We start from the raw sequence: 17,133 nt of genomic DNA, 5'->3' as shown, positions 1-17,133 counted from the left end.
CCCAAAGTTAAATTGAGTGCACCGTTTAGCGTGTGACTGGAAGCAGAGAAAAAGCCACTTAAGGGATTTCTTGTGATCATTTCAGCCTGTTTGATTCCCCATGGGAATAAAAGAGAATAAGATGGGGAGAGAGGGAAAATTGCCGGTGTTTTCACACCCATCTCAGGAGATTGTTCTGCTTCCTAAGTTGGCTTCTTTGGGCTCCGACTGTCACGCTTCTCTTCTATCCATGGATAATCAATCTCTTTTCCAAAGAACCCTCTACGGGTACTTGAGCGGCCGGCTCAACTCTCCCATTGGCCAATGGTATGAAGCTCAGATGTGAGGGAATTTCACTGGCCTTCGCATTAGCGAGGTTGAGAGAAACTTCGTTTGACCTCAACTCCTAAAGAAGCATCAAAACATGCTTGGCAGAACATTGAAAGCCGAGCTGGTTTTTAGGTGTGTTCCAAAGAACCATTTTATGTACAGAATGAGATGCATTTGCCTCTTATTTCAACTCAAATATTTTATTTGTAATATTTTATGTTTTATAAATGGTCCCTTTTTACATATAAAATAAAAATGTAAAGCAAAACACCTGGGAGGCATCTGCAGTGCATCTTTGCATGTTATTGTTTTTACACTTCAGTATTACCACAGGTTAGCTTATTTTTACACTTGAATTGGAGTTAAAAAAAAATGGTCCCCAAATCAATCGTGTTCCATTTCAACTGTTTCTACTCAAGGGGTTATGTCTCAGTGATAATGACAAGCTAGCGAAAGCAATGCACCAGGCCCAGACAAGCGCTACAGTAACACAGCGCATCACGGGGCAAACTCAGTTGGCCCAGACAATGGCAAGTGAAGAATGAAATGCCTTGAAGGGCAGTAAGAACATATGAACTTAAAAGTTCTACTCGACCTAATAGGCTCAGTAGCGATAGCTGAAATGAGCTGCGTAAAGTGGCAAGTGAAATGAACCGTGACCACTGCCCGTCCCTGGAGCTAGAAAGCACTGGAAAAGGAGCCAGCACAGTCTTCACCATTCGACCGAGGCTCATATTCACACCAGTAACCAGTGTGATTTATGACCCCTGTATCTTCATCCCCGCTGACGGCAAATGAGCAGCGAAGAAAAAGTGATCTCTGTTTTCTGTCTAAGCCATTTCATTTTTGCTCCCAAAAACTTGGCATGAATATTTTGATTGATATTTTTCCCTTTGGCTGAGAACAAATGGGTTGGGTGCCGAAGACTTAGGTAAACTGCATACAAGGAAAACTCTCCTCTACTCTCTGATGTGCTTCTCAAATGGCAATTCATCTTCTAATAGAAATGCTCTACTATCAATCATACAAACTGAAGGAAAAAAAAGATTTATTATCAGATTGTTGTAATAAAATGTTTACCTTCTACCTTCCAGCATAAAATAGAATGCATCCATCAACATCATTACTTTGATTCTTTTTGCCGGTCGTGTCTGTACAGGCACCTGTTGCTAGGCAGAGTTGAACAACTATATCTCATACAGACGTCAAAAAAATATTCCTAAATTTTGTATTGATATGATGAAAATAATCCAGCAAGGAGCAGTCTTCTGAGCACTGAGGCAGAACTCCCCCTCAGGCTAAAATTGCCATTCATTCCCACAAGGCTTAAATGTCAAACGAGGTGCTGACAGCACTGTGCAGGATCAGGAGACACATGACGGGAAATTACATTACCTGTATATTGAGAAGAAGAACGTTTTACAATTCAATCGCCACTCTGTATTGAATAGAAAACACAGTAGAAAAATGAAAGATTCTGGTGGGGGCACTTTCCATTTTCCTCTCACGTTTACGCTTTATTATCGTCTGCTGGTTGGTCAGTTGAAGGCTACCACATGGTGAGACAAAGAAGTGCTTCACTAACTGAGCATAGAAGGTGGCTGTCTGGCAAACTGGCATATTATGCAGCACGTCTGTCTTTTGGAGGATGTGGGGATGGCTGAAGGGCAGTATTTCCAATCCTGTTACATCTGACGGGAACAAATGAAGAGAACATGCCTCCATGTAGGCAGAAAATGTCAGCTGCACCGTTGTTTGTTTTCACTGACGGTAATAGCATCATTTTCCCCTTGATTCGAAGCCATTGTTGAGGAAATCACAAATAGAATTGTTTTATTTAAAAACCTACGAGTAGCACCCCCCACCACAGACACACACACTTTATATCTGCCACTTGAGCCGATCTCAAAGAAGTTATTATAGTGATTGTGTCACGGTGCCGTTGCTTCCCTACAAGTGATGGCGCAAATTATTTTTCTTCTTCAGCTCGCAGTGACATCCCTCATCCTCTTTTTCCCTTTTGTTCCCTACCTCATCTGTGATTTCAGCCACATCGCTGCCGAAGCCCGCCGAGCCCAAGCACTGCTCTCTGTCTGTGTACGGCTGCTGTGCCGACAACTCCACAGCCGCCTTGGGAGTCGGGTTGGCTGGCTGTCCGAGTGAGTCCTCCTCTATGCCATCTTATGACCCTTTGGCTTTTGTTGTGTTCACATCATAAAACTAATATCAAGTCATCAGATCAAATGATGTCTCCATGCGAGTCAGCAGAATTAAACTAAAGACTCTTGACCTATTCCTTGCTCTAGGGGTTGATTCCATTAGCTATGGAAGCTCCCATTCATTTGCTGTTCATCCAGAATGTTTGTCACTTTAGCTAACATTTGTTAACCTTTTGTTACTTCTGGACTTAGAAAGGTCTGCACTCAACTGAGTTTGAGTCACAGGAAGGTTCAAGTCACGCGAAAATCCTCAAACAAAAGAAATCTTAAAATGCACGATTATCTGTACTTGCGTTCTTCAATCCATGCCCTTGTTGCTTACAAAAAAGAAAGATAGCTACTTCTAATTTGGTTGTGTTAACACCTTCCTATCGAGACCATGAGAGTGCAACTCTGCATTTAAAAACATACCGCATAGAAATGTGGGAAGTAAATGGTGAGGATACGTTACATTTATGCCACCAACATCAGCTCTCATTTGGACCAATGTCCAGAAGTTATGAACAGCCAGTACAATAAAACAACTATTCTTGGAGCACTTTTGCATTCAGTGAAAGTACTTCTAGTCTGCATGTGAACACATAGAGACATCATGGCAAATGTGGTAAAATTCAAAACAGAGCTGGAGCTAAACATACAGTTGTGGCACACTGGAGTTGCAATCTGCTTGTCTTTGAAAAGCAAAAATTCTTGATGTCATTTTTCCCATTAAATTAGCAAAATAGGACAGAGTTTTTTGACTTGAGTGTCGAGTGTGGCTAAAAAACACAATTTGAAATAGGGATAAAGACGGCTTTAGTTGAGATTTACCTCACACGCTCCGCCATCTATTTGTGGAACACTGAGCTTTGCTAAATCCACAAACTCTCCTTTTAAAGTTTCATTGTGGGAGAAGCAGAAATAAACAATAATGTTGAGAAATTAATTTTGCCCTTGTTGTTGTTGTTATGTTGACCTCAGGCACCTGCCAATGTAATGGTTATGGCTCCTACAAGGGTACATGTGACCCAGTCACTGGTCAGTGCTCTTGCAAGCCAGGTGTCGGGGGACAGAAGTGTGACCGCTGCGAGCCGGGCTTCTGGAACTTCCGCGGTATTGTGACGGAGAACATGAGCGGCTGCACACGTAAGCATTTAAGTTATTGTTTTGCATATACCGTTATGAATGGCCAAGTAAAACGCACACTATGGAACATTTTTGTTTTAATCATTTGTACGAATTATTTGGTCTGTCGAGTCTCCCATTAAGGGCCACCCATCAAATGAAAAATTCCAAAAGTATGTCTTTTGTTACACGCCTATTTTGAAACTATGTAGTAGCTGATTTTACTGATGAATATAGGGACGATTTATCTAATATACACATCACTGTCACACCAAATGTTGCCGCCTGTGACATGCGAGGTAGGCTGACTTGACTTAATCCCAATCTCCTCACTCCACGCTGGTTGGCATGGTAACTAAAATACGTTTAGCATGACCTTGCTCTAGATGCGAGCAGTGAACGCCACAGCGAATGAGCTCCCTCATTTGCCAGCGACAGGATTGCTTCCTCAAAATAGTCAAATTTCAGCGAGGCAAAATACGATCTTAAAAGTGTTCATTATTCATTCGTTATTTGATCCCTCAATTCTTTTGACAATGGCAAAATAGTGTCCATCTTTTTGTTAACTTTATGATAAATGTTGTATTTCAGTTCATTTTCACATTGCCATTAATCACAATCAGGCTTCTTCCACTTTTTCTTACCAAAGTGAATCAAATAAAGCAGCATTTGTATTCAAGTAGTCTGCTGCTGTCCCTCGTCAAGCAGTTTCCTGCGGCTGAGGTGTCAAAGTTCGGATGCTCCCTTAGCCGCAGATCATTTCTAGTCAACAAGCTGAGATGTTCCTCAGGCTCCCTTAACAAGGTTTGCCTACAGCAAGCATGGCAGATGGATGTACGCCAATACTCGATCCCCAAAGACAACGAAAAGCACACACCGTTGATTTCAGGAACACGACAGGATCATTGTTGCACCCTTCGGGTGATTGTCTTTGGCTTTTTGTTATACACTTGTCTTTCTCTGTGGTCCCTCAGAATGGCTGAGTTACAGGGCAGTAAATTTCCTCACTGCTAATTGATCCAGCCCTTTTATCAGTCTTTTCTTCTCTCCTTTCCATGGACAGCGTGCAACTGCGACGCCAGCGGGTCAGTGCGTGACGACTGCGAGCAGATGTCCGGTCTGTGCTCTTGTAAGGCCGGGGTGAAGGGCATGAAGTGTAATATGTGTCCAGATGGAAGCAAGATGGGCATGAATGGCTGTGACAAAGGTAAGACAGAAGCCAAACAACAAATTCAAATGGAAATGCACCCTTGTTGTTGCTTCTTGTTTGTTAATGTCATTATTTTGGGAAAATTTTGACTTGTTTCCAGGACAACTCCTCTTATTGTAATTTTGCCACTTTATCCATGTAAATTTATTCTCAGAAATTAAAATGTTCTTGCGCTGTATCACTCACATACAAAGCAAAAGCATATAAAAATCCTCTATTCATTTATTGATTCATTGATTCATTCAATGTATTATGTATTATTATATTCAATGTTAATTTATAAGCCTTGGCGGTGCTTTGTTTCCAAATGTTTCTCCCCTAAAATATTACTCCTACTTAGAGAGGCTTTATTTGTTTTTCTGCATAAGGACTATTGATTCCTCAGATGAATAATGAAAACAGGCTGGGTTTAAGTAGGTTGATAGAAAGGTTAGCTCCTGCTGTGGGAGGGGCGCGCATCTCCTTGATTAAGATGCTCTATCAACTATTGACTGGAAGTCAAAAGCTTAATCAAGTTAGCAACAGGGCGCACTGGTGGGGCTCCCCTCCCTGCTCACCATGTCAGATGAAAAGACAAGACACTGGGAGGTGGAGGCGCATGAAAGCAAGAGCCAAGGACGGAGGGTACTTTAAGCTGCTATGATGCAAAGGCCTTTTCACTTGTGACCTGGTGGGTACACGCGGGGCTCCTTCAGCTCGTGCTGCGGTTAACACCTAGGCTGCATACGCTTCATAAATATAAAAAGCTTTATTGAACATAAACATGAAAAAAGTGGATCCCAAATATTCCAGAGTGCGGTAGGTACGTTGTTTTTTTTTTTTTATCCACTGAGGCTGCTTGGATGAAATAGTGGACTATGGGTAAACTCTGAATTATTCATTAATGTATCTGACAGGTAAATACATTCCTTTGTGACTATATTAATGTATTAACGACTCGGGTTATATAAGTTTATAAATAACGTGCCATAATCAATAATTCAGTTCTTCTCTTTGTAGATACTAAACTACTACTACCTTAAAAGAGTTCTTCCTCATTCCTGTACAATTCCACATCTCTTTTATGTTTATGCTTTGATTATGCCGATATATTGAAGTATACACATAAGGGCAAAGCAATTACTCTTTACAGCGTGAACTCAATGTCAGGAGATTTTAAGGTCTCCAAATTTGGTTGCATTTCAGTTTAAATACACATTACATATGGTGACATTCATTTTATTGTTTTCGAAAACTGCATGCTTTCTACAACCAAAAAATATCCACTAATGATATCAATTAATTTCCCTTTCAGGTCCAGAGGCTCCGAATTCATGTGATGAGTTAGTTTGTAGTTTTGGAGCATCTTGTACTGAGGTGAATGGTCAGGCCCATTGTGAGTGCCCCTCACCAGACTGTGACGAGCGGAACAAAACGAAGGTGCGTCTTTCAAAGTGCTGGTCTGGGGTGAATAAGAGGACAGCTTTAAATGAGAGGGCTTGTTAACGTGGTCCAACCAGGGGGAATAAAGAAGTCTTGCCCATCTCTGTCATTGTGGAGCAGGTGTGCGGTTCTGATGGGGTGACGTATGCAGACCAGTGCCAGCTGAGGACCATTGCCTGTAGGCAGGACAAGGATGTCACAGTGCAACACTTGGGACAGTGCACAGGTGAGCCCTCTTGAATCCTCCATGCATCACCCACATCATACAGATGGGCAAATGTTTCCCCTGCCCACAGTCACATGACAAGCTCCCTGGACCTCTTATATGCACCCTCAACCTCATGCCAAACTTTCATGGCCTTCAAATTTGGAATTAGAATAATTGCATTAGTTTTTGATCTGGTAGATATTATTGGTAGTGCAATGTTTCACATAGCTGACTTTGGTGCATCAGTGGGTGGAGTCAGTTGGCACTCCATGCTTCGCAATGCCCTGCAATTGAATGACTTGTGTAGTTCACCTTTCACCCTAAGTCAGCTGGGATAGTTGGTGACCCTGAGCAAGCAAAGCGGTATAGAAATTGAAGATCCTTGTCATAGACATTTCTAATCTTTTGAATATAAGCTGAGTGGAAGCAAGCTGACGTGCGTCACTAAAGAAAAATTTGCCAAAGGTTTATGGTAATGAAAATCTGAAAATGAAAAAAAAGCAGTGACTGGCTGTCTATTTCACTCACCCGCTCCCGTGATTGTGACCCCATCTTTAGAGTGGGTCGATTCAAATTCCATGTGCATGTGTGTTTTGAGAAAAGCGTAGCTCCTGGTCAATTTGGTCCAGATGCCAATTGACACTGATTGGATCAGTGTTTTAAGTAATCGGCACGAGAGCCAAGGTCGTGACTGTCATGTCTGCTAATGTTGTGACAGTGACAGCCATCTTTTGCCACATTGGAAGGGTATGGGAATGTGGAGGGCCAGCTGTATGGCTCTGGACATGAGCCACCGCCAGATGTCTTGCATGCTTGGCTGCAAAATGGTGCCTTCACCACATCTTTCAGGCCAGGTGACCGAGTCCTTTGTACACCTGCCACCAGGATAACTCATTCATACACCATTTGTCACTCCTTGCCAGACTCTTTTGTCTTCATTCTCAAGAGCCATGCAGTTGATCTTTAAATTTCAGGGTCAAATTTTCGATCAAAGCAAAGATGTGCCGGGAACAGGTCACCAGGCCAGTCACGCTCTGAGATGTGTTACCAGTAAAAAGAGGCTGCCAAATTTCATTCCATTTTTTTTTTCATGCTTCTGTTGCCTGGCAGTTGCGAAGTGACTCGTGTGTAATCCCTCGCCAAGTGTTGCCGTGCATGGAAGGAAGGCCAGAAGACGCCTCCAAGCAGATTCTTTTTTTTTCTTTCCGACTCATTCTATCAAGCCCTCGGGGAAGGAACAGACAGGCACCCTGGCGGAGGATCTTTTAATTCTTTCCCCCTCGGATGCAGTTGCGTGGCGGGAAGCATCTCCGCCACTACTGTAGGCTTCAGGGGTTCGATCTGGAGCTCATTTCACGTGTGGCTGGGTGCGAATTAGCATTAGCTCTGCCTCCTTCCTCTTGCTGCGTTTCAGCCCAGCCCATAAATCCCCCCCTGCTGTGTACATGCAGAGTTTGCAGACGTGGCGGATTTGTGAACGTTCTTGCTTACGGTGTTGCATTTGTCACCAATGCAACAAACCAAGGGCTTATGGATTTGAGCTGCATTGGAGGGTCCAAAGTCCAACACAATCAGTTCACAAAACCTCTCCCTTAGGAAATACTACAAATGTTTCGGGGTCAAACTGTTGTCCTTATAAATCCGTCATGATTAAGTTCTTGAATTCCATGTTAACATTTTGACTGTGGTGCAATATAAATGAAGGCTAATTTGAAAGTTCTCCGGGTAGGCAAACAGCATTTTAATTCAAAGTATAAAGCAATAGGTTTGAGAAACCTGAAAAAACATTCAATGTTAGCCATCCTTCCCCTGGTTGGACGTGGCCAGTGACTTGGCAATGACATGGCCTCCTCCCATATGGTGTTATCACCTGCAGGTTTGCAGCAAACTGGCAAATAATGCAAGCATATGGCATTGTCAGCCTGTGTGTTAGTCAGGCTTCTGCTGCCTTCACCAGCTTGTGTTCAGAGGTTTTACTTCTCATTATTCAATCCCTCATCCGTCCTCCATTGTTTGCTCTGCCATCCTCTCTCCCACTGCTGCCTTTGTTAACGTGTTTACTTTGTCACTCTGTCGCCCTTCTTCTTCTGGCCACTGTCTATTCCCTTCATTCTCCTTACAACTGAACATGGCTGACACTTCAAACAATCCTAATAATCATGTTTCAACAATAAGTACATGGTTTGAGACAAACCATTGTGACGATAATTTATTTTCTTCTCTCTCTCTGGTGACATAACTGTTCACTGGCAAGCCAAGAGAAAAAATAGGAAAATGAATGCAACTGCAATGTTAAATCTGATAAAGGGAAACATAAAATGAAAAAAAGCTAGGCTGCATGTCCTTCTGCATTTACATATGTTCTATATGGTCCCGGAGCTAGCCTAGTCGCCACAACAACGCTTGTTCATATGTTAAGCAACGGGCTGCAAGGATCAACTTCATAATAAAAGCAATACAAGTAGGACTGTACATGGAATCTATGCCTTGATTTTGAAGATAGCCTTCGGAGGCAATAGTTGTGGCGGATGACTTGAGGCTGCATGGCCTAACCGCAGTCTAGCTGTCTGACTAAGCTGCAGAATTCTAGTGCGCAAAAGTGCCGTGACCAGAACACATTATTCAATTTGTGGGCACACCTGCTTATTTGCACCCCTGTAAATAAACATATATGGGGAAACAATTCAATTCAGACGTGTCCAAATATTTGACTTCACCGACACTTTGGTAGATGTCATCCTTATGACAGAAAAGTGTTTGGTCATCATGTGTAGTACAACTGCCACAGTAAAGACAAAAACACTGTACGTAACACAGAAAAGTGACCCACCGTTAATGCCAGTAGCTTGTTTTTGCTGTTAGAAGGTGGTCAAAGTGTCTGAGTGGCAGCACAATTATTAACGTCTTTTTCTCACGGGTGGTTGCCTGTCGGTCAATGTGACAGCATCTTTGGTGTCGGCCTACGTGGTTCATGTGTTCATACTGGGCATTTTTTGACCCGGATGTGAAGTAGAAACATAATTGACTATGAATTATTAGACAATTTAATGAACATTTAATATCTAATTTGTGTTTGTAACATCTCGTGCTCCAGACGTTTTGTGGGCCACCTCAGCCACGCCCCTTAGTCTTCTAGCTCGCACTAGACCAGGATTAGGAATATAAATTAATCACTCTGATCAGTCCTAATCTTACCAATACATTTCAAACAATTATATGCTTTTAATTTGATAGAAAGCTTTTTTTAGAAGATCATTTCTGCCCTTACATGTCTCTATCAAGACATGCTTGGACTACTTAGGTGCGTACAAATCAACTGATACACCTTTGGGCTGTGCAGATATCGGAGTACAGCCAGTAGAGCCTCCCATGGGTCCAACATGAAAGTTCTCTGAATTTCTGGATGAATGGCCAAAAATTCCCGCACACACTCCAAAATCTTCTTGAAAGTTTCCCCAAGAGAGCGGAAGTTTCTGCAGGTGAAAATATATATGGTCCCATTTCCAATTCTTGCAGGAGTCCCACGACTTTTGTAACTGCAGTGTAGCCCCCCTCCCATTACCTTAGCCTCTGTCATTATCTGCACAGCCATCCCGCCACCTGACACTAAGCCTGCATACAGAGTGACAGGTGTAGCCAAGGGGAACAGCAATGCATGCCGCCACATTGTCGACGATACCATCTCCACTTCCTTTGCGACCCACTCCAAATCCGTCCCTATAAAAAAAAATCATTCTGAGCTCTAAGCTGACACCTCTCCCTGGTCCTCCGCCGTCCCAGGTGGTATCACGTTTCACACCTCAGTGAAGAACTGTCAGTCAAGGAGGTGATTATAGCAGTGTGATTAGGCGTGTACACATAATGTTGGGCGAATCCTAATGAGGATTGTGTTCATGTCACCCACAAGCATTTATTCCCACGGGCAGCGAGGAAGCAAAGAAAGCCTGCTCGTCTCAGTTTAATGGCTTAAGTGGCATCTCCTTATTTACCGGTACTCACTTTTCTTCAGGGGGGAAATTTTTGTCCTATTTATCGTTCTTTCATCACACAGTTGTGTCCTTTTTTTTTCCATGGGTAATGATGGTCTCTTTGCAGCAATCCTCCTTTCTCCTCCGTATTCTGGGTGATTCTTTGCCGAGCGAGCGCTTGTTTGCAGTGCATCTGTTTGTGGTGGCGTTGACGGCGTTGGCGCCATCGAGCGGAGCGGCGCCTTTGAAGCCCCAAGTTAAAGCAGCTTGTTTTTTTTTTCATGGCCTATTTCTATCAATCATTCATCACCGGCGGCACTGGCTGTTGGTGATTAAAGCTTTACTCCTGCAAGGCAGCACGTGAATATGGATAGCAAATTCAAAGGCACTGGCACGGCATACGTGCTCTACACAAACATGAAGCGTAAGTGCGCAAATAGGCAGAAAAGAGACACTATAATCATGCATTGATTGCAATGCTGTGTGAACAATGTGCGGATGAGTGCATATAGCTCTGTTTGTTATCCGTTGGCACCATTCGTATTCCTCATTACATTATTGGACGTCTACCACGGAGAGAATACATAACAGGACATAACTCATTGTCTCATCTAAAAACAAACTTGTGTGTTGCATTCATGAAATGAAATGCAGCACAGCACATGCAGCAAAAATTTGGAACGCTGAAAAAAAGTTTACTCTCAAGTGAAAGTCTATTTCAGTCCTCGTATTCATGGAATGGAAAACTTAAATTACTGACTGCATCTGTATTATAGCAAAAAAAAGTTCTATCATTTATTGCCTGTGGATTGTGCAGTCAGTTGTCAACTTGAATTAAAAAGGACTATTTCACTTCACAATAGAAAACATACATTTGGAAAATAATAACCATTTTACCGCGGGTAATGTAATTTTCTTTCCCCTCCTGAGCTTTGTCGTCGCTAGACATTACCTTCATTCTGTCACATGATTTTGTAAACTGTCATCTGTGAGGCGTGAGACCTGTTTGTTTTTATTTAGGTCTTGTAGGGCGTAGCATTAAACATTGTTTTTATGAAAAACAATTTTTTCCTTGGACTTGGCCAGGGGTTGCCAACAGCATGTCAATGTTTTTGATGCAGATTTTGATCATACATTTTTTAAAAGCAATTGTATTTTAATGGCTTACAAGCAAAATAATCTTCAAATTTAGAATTACATTTGAAAAATAGATTGTTTTTTTATACACTGAAAGTAAATCTCCCCTCCGTGAGTCGTCACCTTATCGTGGTGGAGGGGTTTGCGTGCCCCTATGATCCTAGGAGCCATGTTGTCTGGGGCTTCATGCCCCTGGTAGGGTCACCCATGGCAAACGGGTCCTAGGTGAGGGGCCAGACAAAGCACGGCTCATCAGCCCCTTATGATGATAAAAATTAATGGATCACGTTTTCCCTCGCCCGGACGCGGGTCACCGGGGCCCCCCTCTGGAGCCAGGCCTGGAGGCGGGGCTCGAAGGCGAGCGTCTGGTGGCCGGGCCTTCGCCCATGGGGCCCGGCCGGGCTCAGCCCGAAAAGGAAACGTGGGTCCCCCTTCCCATGGGCTCACCACCTGTGGGAGGGGCCAAAGGGGTCGGGTGCATTGCAAGCTGGGCGGCGGCCAAAGGCAGGGACCTTGGCGGTCTGATCCCCGGCTGCAGAAGCTGGCTCTTGGGACATGGAATGTCACCTCTCTGGCTGGAAAGGAGCCCGAGCTGGTGTGCGAGGCAGAAAAGTTCCGACTAGATATAGTCGGACTTGCCTCCACACACAGTTTGGGTTCCGGTACAAGCCCTCTCGAGAGGGGCTGGACTCTCTTCCACTCTGGAGTTGCCCACGGTGAGAGGCGTCGGGCAGGTGTGGGTATACTTATTGCCCCCCGGCTGGGCGCCTGCACATTGGGGTTCACCCCGGTGAACGAGAGGGTAGCCTCCCTCCGCCTTCGGGTGGGGGGACGGGTCCTGACTGTTGTTTGTGTCTATGCACCAAACGGCAGCTCAGAGTACCCACCCTTCTTGGAGTCCCTGGAGGAAGTGCTGGAGAGCGCTCCTTCTGGGGACTCCGTCGTTCTACTGGGTGACTTCAATGCTCACGTGGGCAATGACAGTGAGACCTGGAAGGGCGTGATTGGGAGGAACGGCCCCCCCGATCTGAACCCGAGCGGTGTTCTATTGTTGGACTTCTGTGTTCGACACGGATTTTCAATAATGAACACCATGTTCAAACATAAGGGTGTCCATGTGTGCACTTGGCACCAGGACACCCTAGGCCGCAGTTCGATGATCGACTTTGTAGTCGTGTCATCGGATTTGCGGCCGCATGTTTTGGACACTCAGGCGAAGAGAGGGGCGGAGCTGTCAACTGATCACCACCTGGTGGTGGGTTGGCTCCGATGGTGGGGGAAGATGCCGGTCCGACCTGGCAGACCCAAACGTTCTGTGAGGGTCTGCTGGGAACGTCTGGCGGAATCCCCTGTCAGGAAGAGCTTCAACTCCCACCTCCGGCAGAGCTTTTCCCACGTCCCGGGGGAGGCGGGGGACATTGAGTCCGAGTGGACCTTGTTCCGCGCCTCCATTGTTGAGGCGGCCGACCGGAGCTGTGGCCGTAAGGTCATTGGTGCCTGTCGTGGCGGCAATCCCCGAACCCGCTGGTGGACACCGGCGGTAAGGGATGCCGTCAAGCTGAAGAAGGAGTCCTATCGGGCCGTTTTGGCCTGCGGGACTCCGGAGGCAGCTGACAGGTACCGGATGGCCAAGCGGAACGCGGCTTCGGCGGTTGCTGAGGCAAAAACCCGGGCGTGGGAGGAGTTCGGCGAGGCCATGGAGAATGACTTCCGGACGGCTTCGAGGAAATTCTGGTCCACCATCCGGCGTCTCAGGAGGGGGAAGCAGTGCAACGTCAACACTGTTTACAGTGGAGATGGCGTGCTGCTGACCTCGACTCGGGACGTCGTGTGTCGGTGGGGAGAATACTTCGAAGACCTCCTCAATTCCACCGACACGCCTTCCATTGTGGAAGCAGGGCCTGAGGACTCTGAGGCGGACTCTCCAATCTCTGGGGTTGAAGTCACTGAGGTAGTTAAAAAACTCCTCGGTGGCAAGGCCCCGGGGGTGGATGAGATCCGCCCGGATTTCTTAAGGGCTCTGGATGTTGTGGGGCTGTCATGGCTGACACGTCTCTACAGCATCGCGTGGACATCGGGGACAGTGCCTCTGGATTGGCAGACTGGGGTGGTGGTTCCCCTCTTTAAGAAGGGGGACCGGAGGGTGTGTTCCAATTACAGGGGAATTACACTCCTCAGCCTCCCTGGTAAGGTCTATTCAGGGGTGCTGGAGAGGAGGGTCCGTCGGGAGGTCGAACCTCGGATTCAGGAGGAACAGTGTGGCTTTCGTCCTGGCCGTGGAACAGTGGACCAGCTCTTCACCCTCAACAGGATCCTCGAGGGTGCATGGGAGTTCGCCCAACCAGTCCACATGTGTTTTGTGGACTTGGAGAAGGCGTTCGACCGTGTCCCTCGGGAGGTTCTGTGGGGGGTGCTTCGGGAGTACGGGGTACCGAGCCAACTGATAAGGGCGGTTCGGTCCCTGTATCACCGATGCCAGAGTGTGGTCCGCATTTCCGGCAGTAAGTCGGATTCGTTCCCAGTGAGGGTTGGACTCCGCCAAGGCTGCCCTTTGTCACCGATTCTGTTCATAATTTTTATGGACAGAATTTCTAGGTGCAGCCGAGGCGTTGAGGGTGTCCGGTTTGGGGACCTCAGCATCGCGTCTCTGCTTTTTGCAGACGACGTTGTGCTGTTGGCTTCTTCTCACTGGAGCGGTTCGCAGCCGAGTGTGAAGCGGTCGGGATGAGGGTCAGCACCTCCAAATCCGAGTCCATGGTCCTCGATCGGAAAAGGGTGGAATGCCCTCTCCGGATCGGGGATGAGATCCTGCCCCAAGTGGAGGAGTTTAAGTATCTTGGGGTCTTGTTCACGAGTGAGGGGAGGATGGAGCGCGAGATCGACAGGCGGATCGGTGCAGCGTCGGCAGTAATGCGGACTCTGTACCGGTCCGTCGTGGTAAAGAGAGAGCTGAGCCAAAAGGCAAAGCTCTCAATTTACCGGTCGATTTACGCTCCTACCCTCACCTATGGTCACGAGCTATGGGTCGTGACCGAAAGAACGAGATCCCGGATACAAGCGGCCGAAATGAGTTTTCTCCGCAGGATGTCCGGGCTCTCCCTTAGAGATAGGGTGAGGAGTTCGGTCATCCGGGAGAGACTCGGAGTAGAGTCGCTACTCCTCCACGTTGAGAGGAGCCAGATGAGGTGGCTCGGGCATCTCATCAGGATGCCTCCTGGACGCCTCCCTGGGGAGGTGTTCCGGGCATGTCCCACCGGTAGGAGACCCCGGGGACGACCCAGGACGCGCTGGAGAGACTATGTCTCTCGGCTGGCCTGGGAACGCCTTGGGATCCCCCGGGATGAGCTAGATGAAGTGGCTGGGGAGAGGGAAGTCTGGGAGTCCCTCCTGAAGCTGCTGCCCCCGCGACCCGACCCCGGATAAGCGGAAGAAGATGGATGGATGGATGGATGAAAGTAAATCTGTTGAATTCACTCAATTTTATTTCATCAAGTGGTTGCATGAAATAGAGGCACCTGTATTCAAATAAAAACAAATTTAGCAGACTAACAGCCTCTTATGAAATGTATCGGGATCGATGAAAATAAAATTGAATAAATTCAACACACCATTTTTCTTCATGTAGGACAACAACCATCAAGTCTTAAATGCCTCTGAAGGCAAAATTATCGCGTCCTGAAAGTATATGCTGTTTGCAGTGAAGCATCAAAACAATCTTTTATGCCTATGTTTACAATGTTTTAATTGTCCCACACAAGCATGAAGCCGCCAAAAAAGTGACGTTAGTGGCGTAGTTGGTATAATTCCTTGGTCAAAGTCCCACCGACTGTATTATCATCCAATGCAAGGTTTTCCCAAAGTTTGAATGTTCAAGTTTTTTAACATGTGTGTTCATTTGGACGATACTAACAATCACTGTGAAGGGAGCTTTACATTTTTATTCATCAGGAAGGAAAAATATGCTTTGCTATGAGGGTAATTGTCACAAACATTTCCATCCTGGCTCAATCATTCATCCATTCCTTGCTTCCTGCCCTTCCCTCCGCCAGAAACCATCTCCGAGCGTGCTGAGCAACCCACTCCAACCCCTCTCGCCGCCACCACCATCACAGCGCCAGCCCCCTTAGATCATAAGGTGTGGGCCATCCCGCCTCCGAGAACGGTCGAGACTGCGGTGCGGCACCCTGCCACCACGCCCTCACCCACCCTCACCCACCACCGTGCGCAAATAAACCACCACCACCAATCCATCCACATCCAACCTCAGTCGCCGTGGTCAACCCCTGTCCCTACCGCTACCACCTCTGGAGGTAGCCCCGCCTCCTCCGCTGCTGCGAATTCTTTCGAGGGTTCGGGCAGTGGGCAGCCGAGTGGAGATGACCAAGCTGAGGAGGAGGAGGAGGAGCAGGAAGAGGAAGCGGGTAGCGGCGTCCTGACAGAGGCCAGTGGGGCGGAGGAGCCTTTTGGTAAATCCTTGCTTTTTCATTATCACACCCATAATGCTTTTGCAGCTATGTATTTTGTGACTCTGGAGCAAATATTTGATCTCATGCCATAACATATTCATGTCACCAAATGCAATCAAATCCAAAACACCAATCAAATACAATCAGGTCAAGTATATGTTGTATGAAGATTGTCGTTGACCAATGACCACACCGACACAATTTAAGATCCAGTGATTTAAAAAAAACAAAGGTCATGTTCAGCTTTGAAGGGAATTGTATGAGATGTATTCATTTCACAATAAGAGTTGCAAATTATCTGTGCAGTTTTTTGTTAGGGGACAGCAAGTCACCCCAAAAGTACTGAAACATTGAACTGTGGGACATCAGTTCAAAAGTTTAGAAAAGGTCACAGTGACTTATAGAAGTTTTAGTGCATTTTAGGCTCCTCCTGAAATTTCACCTGCTGAAAATGAGTAGTGTAAATAATTGTACAGCAGCTTTCAATCTGCACGATAAACACGACAGCAAAAAGAGAAGGTCAGAATATTAGAAACTCACAATGGGAAGCTGCACTGCAAATGATAGCAAGAGGTTGGTTATACATCCTCAACATTTTGAATGTTTATAAGGGCCAAAGAGGCTTTAATCGGTCTTGGGTTTTGCTGTGTTGATACAAAATTCCATATGTACATCTTATAATCCATGATATATTTTTTATTTTACTGATAACTTCTTTTTTTTACAGAAGCATGCCAGCACAAATGATTTTGACAAGATTTGGGCTTGGTGGAAGTCATAAAGGAATTGCTAAAATTCAATAGAAGCTAATCTGATATTCAGGACAACAGCAATTTCCTTTCCTTTTGTCCCACTGTTTCATTGATCTAAGTAATTTGGGTGGTGCTGGAAACATCCACCTTGTCCCTGTCCCAGTTTTTTCGCAACATGTTACAGGCATCAAATTTAAAATGAGCAAGTATTTGCTTTTAAATAATAGGCATTGGATATATTGCCTTTGTTGTGTACTGTATTCAAATCAATATAAGTTGAAAAGGATTTGCAAATCATTGTTCAGTGGTTCAGAACCCGCAGATGGCCTATTTTTTCC

At 45.7% G+C, this 17,133-nt stretch overlaps 1 protein-coding gene across 8 annotated transcripts in view; it reads left to right on the top strand.

The window, feature by feature from the left end:
- agrn (agrin) overlaps positions 1–17,133 on the top strand; it is a 182,676-nt gene that overhangs the window by 125,416 nt on the left and 40,127 nt on the right. For 7 of the 8 annotated variants that reach the window (XM_037240142.1, XM_037240125.1, XM_037240160.1 and 4 more), the window contains 6 exons: positions 2,358–2,468; positions 3,489–3,653; positions 4,696–4,839; positions 6,137–6,261; positions 6,385–6,490; positions 15,627–16,043. In XM_037240142.1, the coding sequence (XP_037096037.1) occupies positions 2,358–2,468; positions 3,489–3,653; positions 4,696–4,839; positions 6,137–6,261; positions 6,385–6,490; positions 15,627–16,043 (1,068 nt within the window). The remainder of the gene's footprint in view (positions 1–2,357; positions 2,469–3,488; positions 3,654–4,695; positions 4,840–6,136; positions 6,262–6,384; positions 6,491–15,626; positions 16,044–17,133) is intronic. The other variant, XM_037240168.1, reaches the window with a different exon arrangement.

The sequence above is a fragment of the Syngnathus acus genome, chromosome 2 (assembly GCF_901709675.1).
Source record: "Syngnathus acus chromosome 2, fSynAcu1.2, whole genome shotgun sequence".
In the NCBI taxonomy this organism is placed as follows: domain Eukaryota; kingdom Metazoa; phylum Chordata; class Actinopteri; order Syngnathiformes; family Syngnathidae; genus Syngnathus; species Syngnathus acus.
The sequence above is the reverse complement of the archived record's forward strand: the minus strand, read 5'-3'. Positions and strand labels throughout refer to the sequence as shown.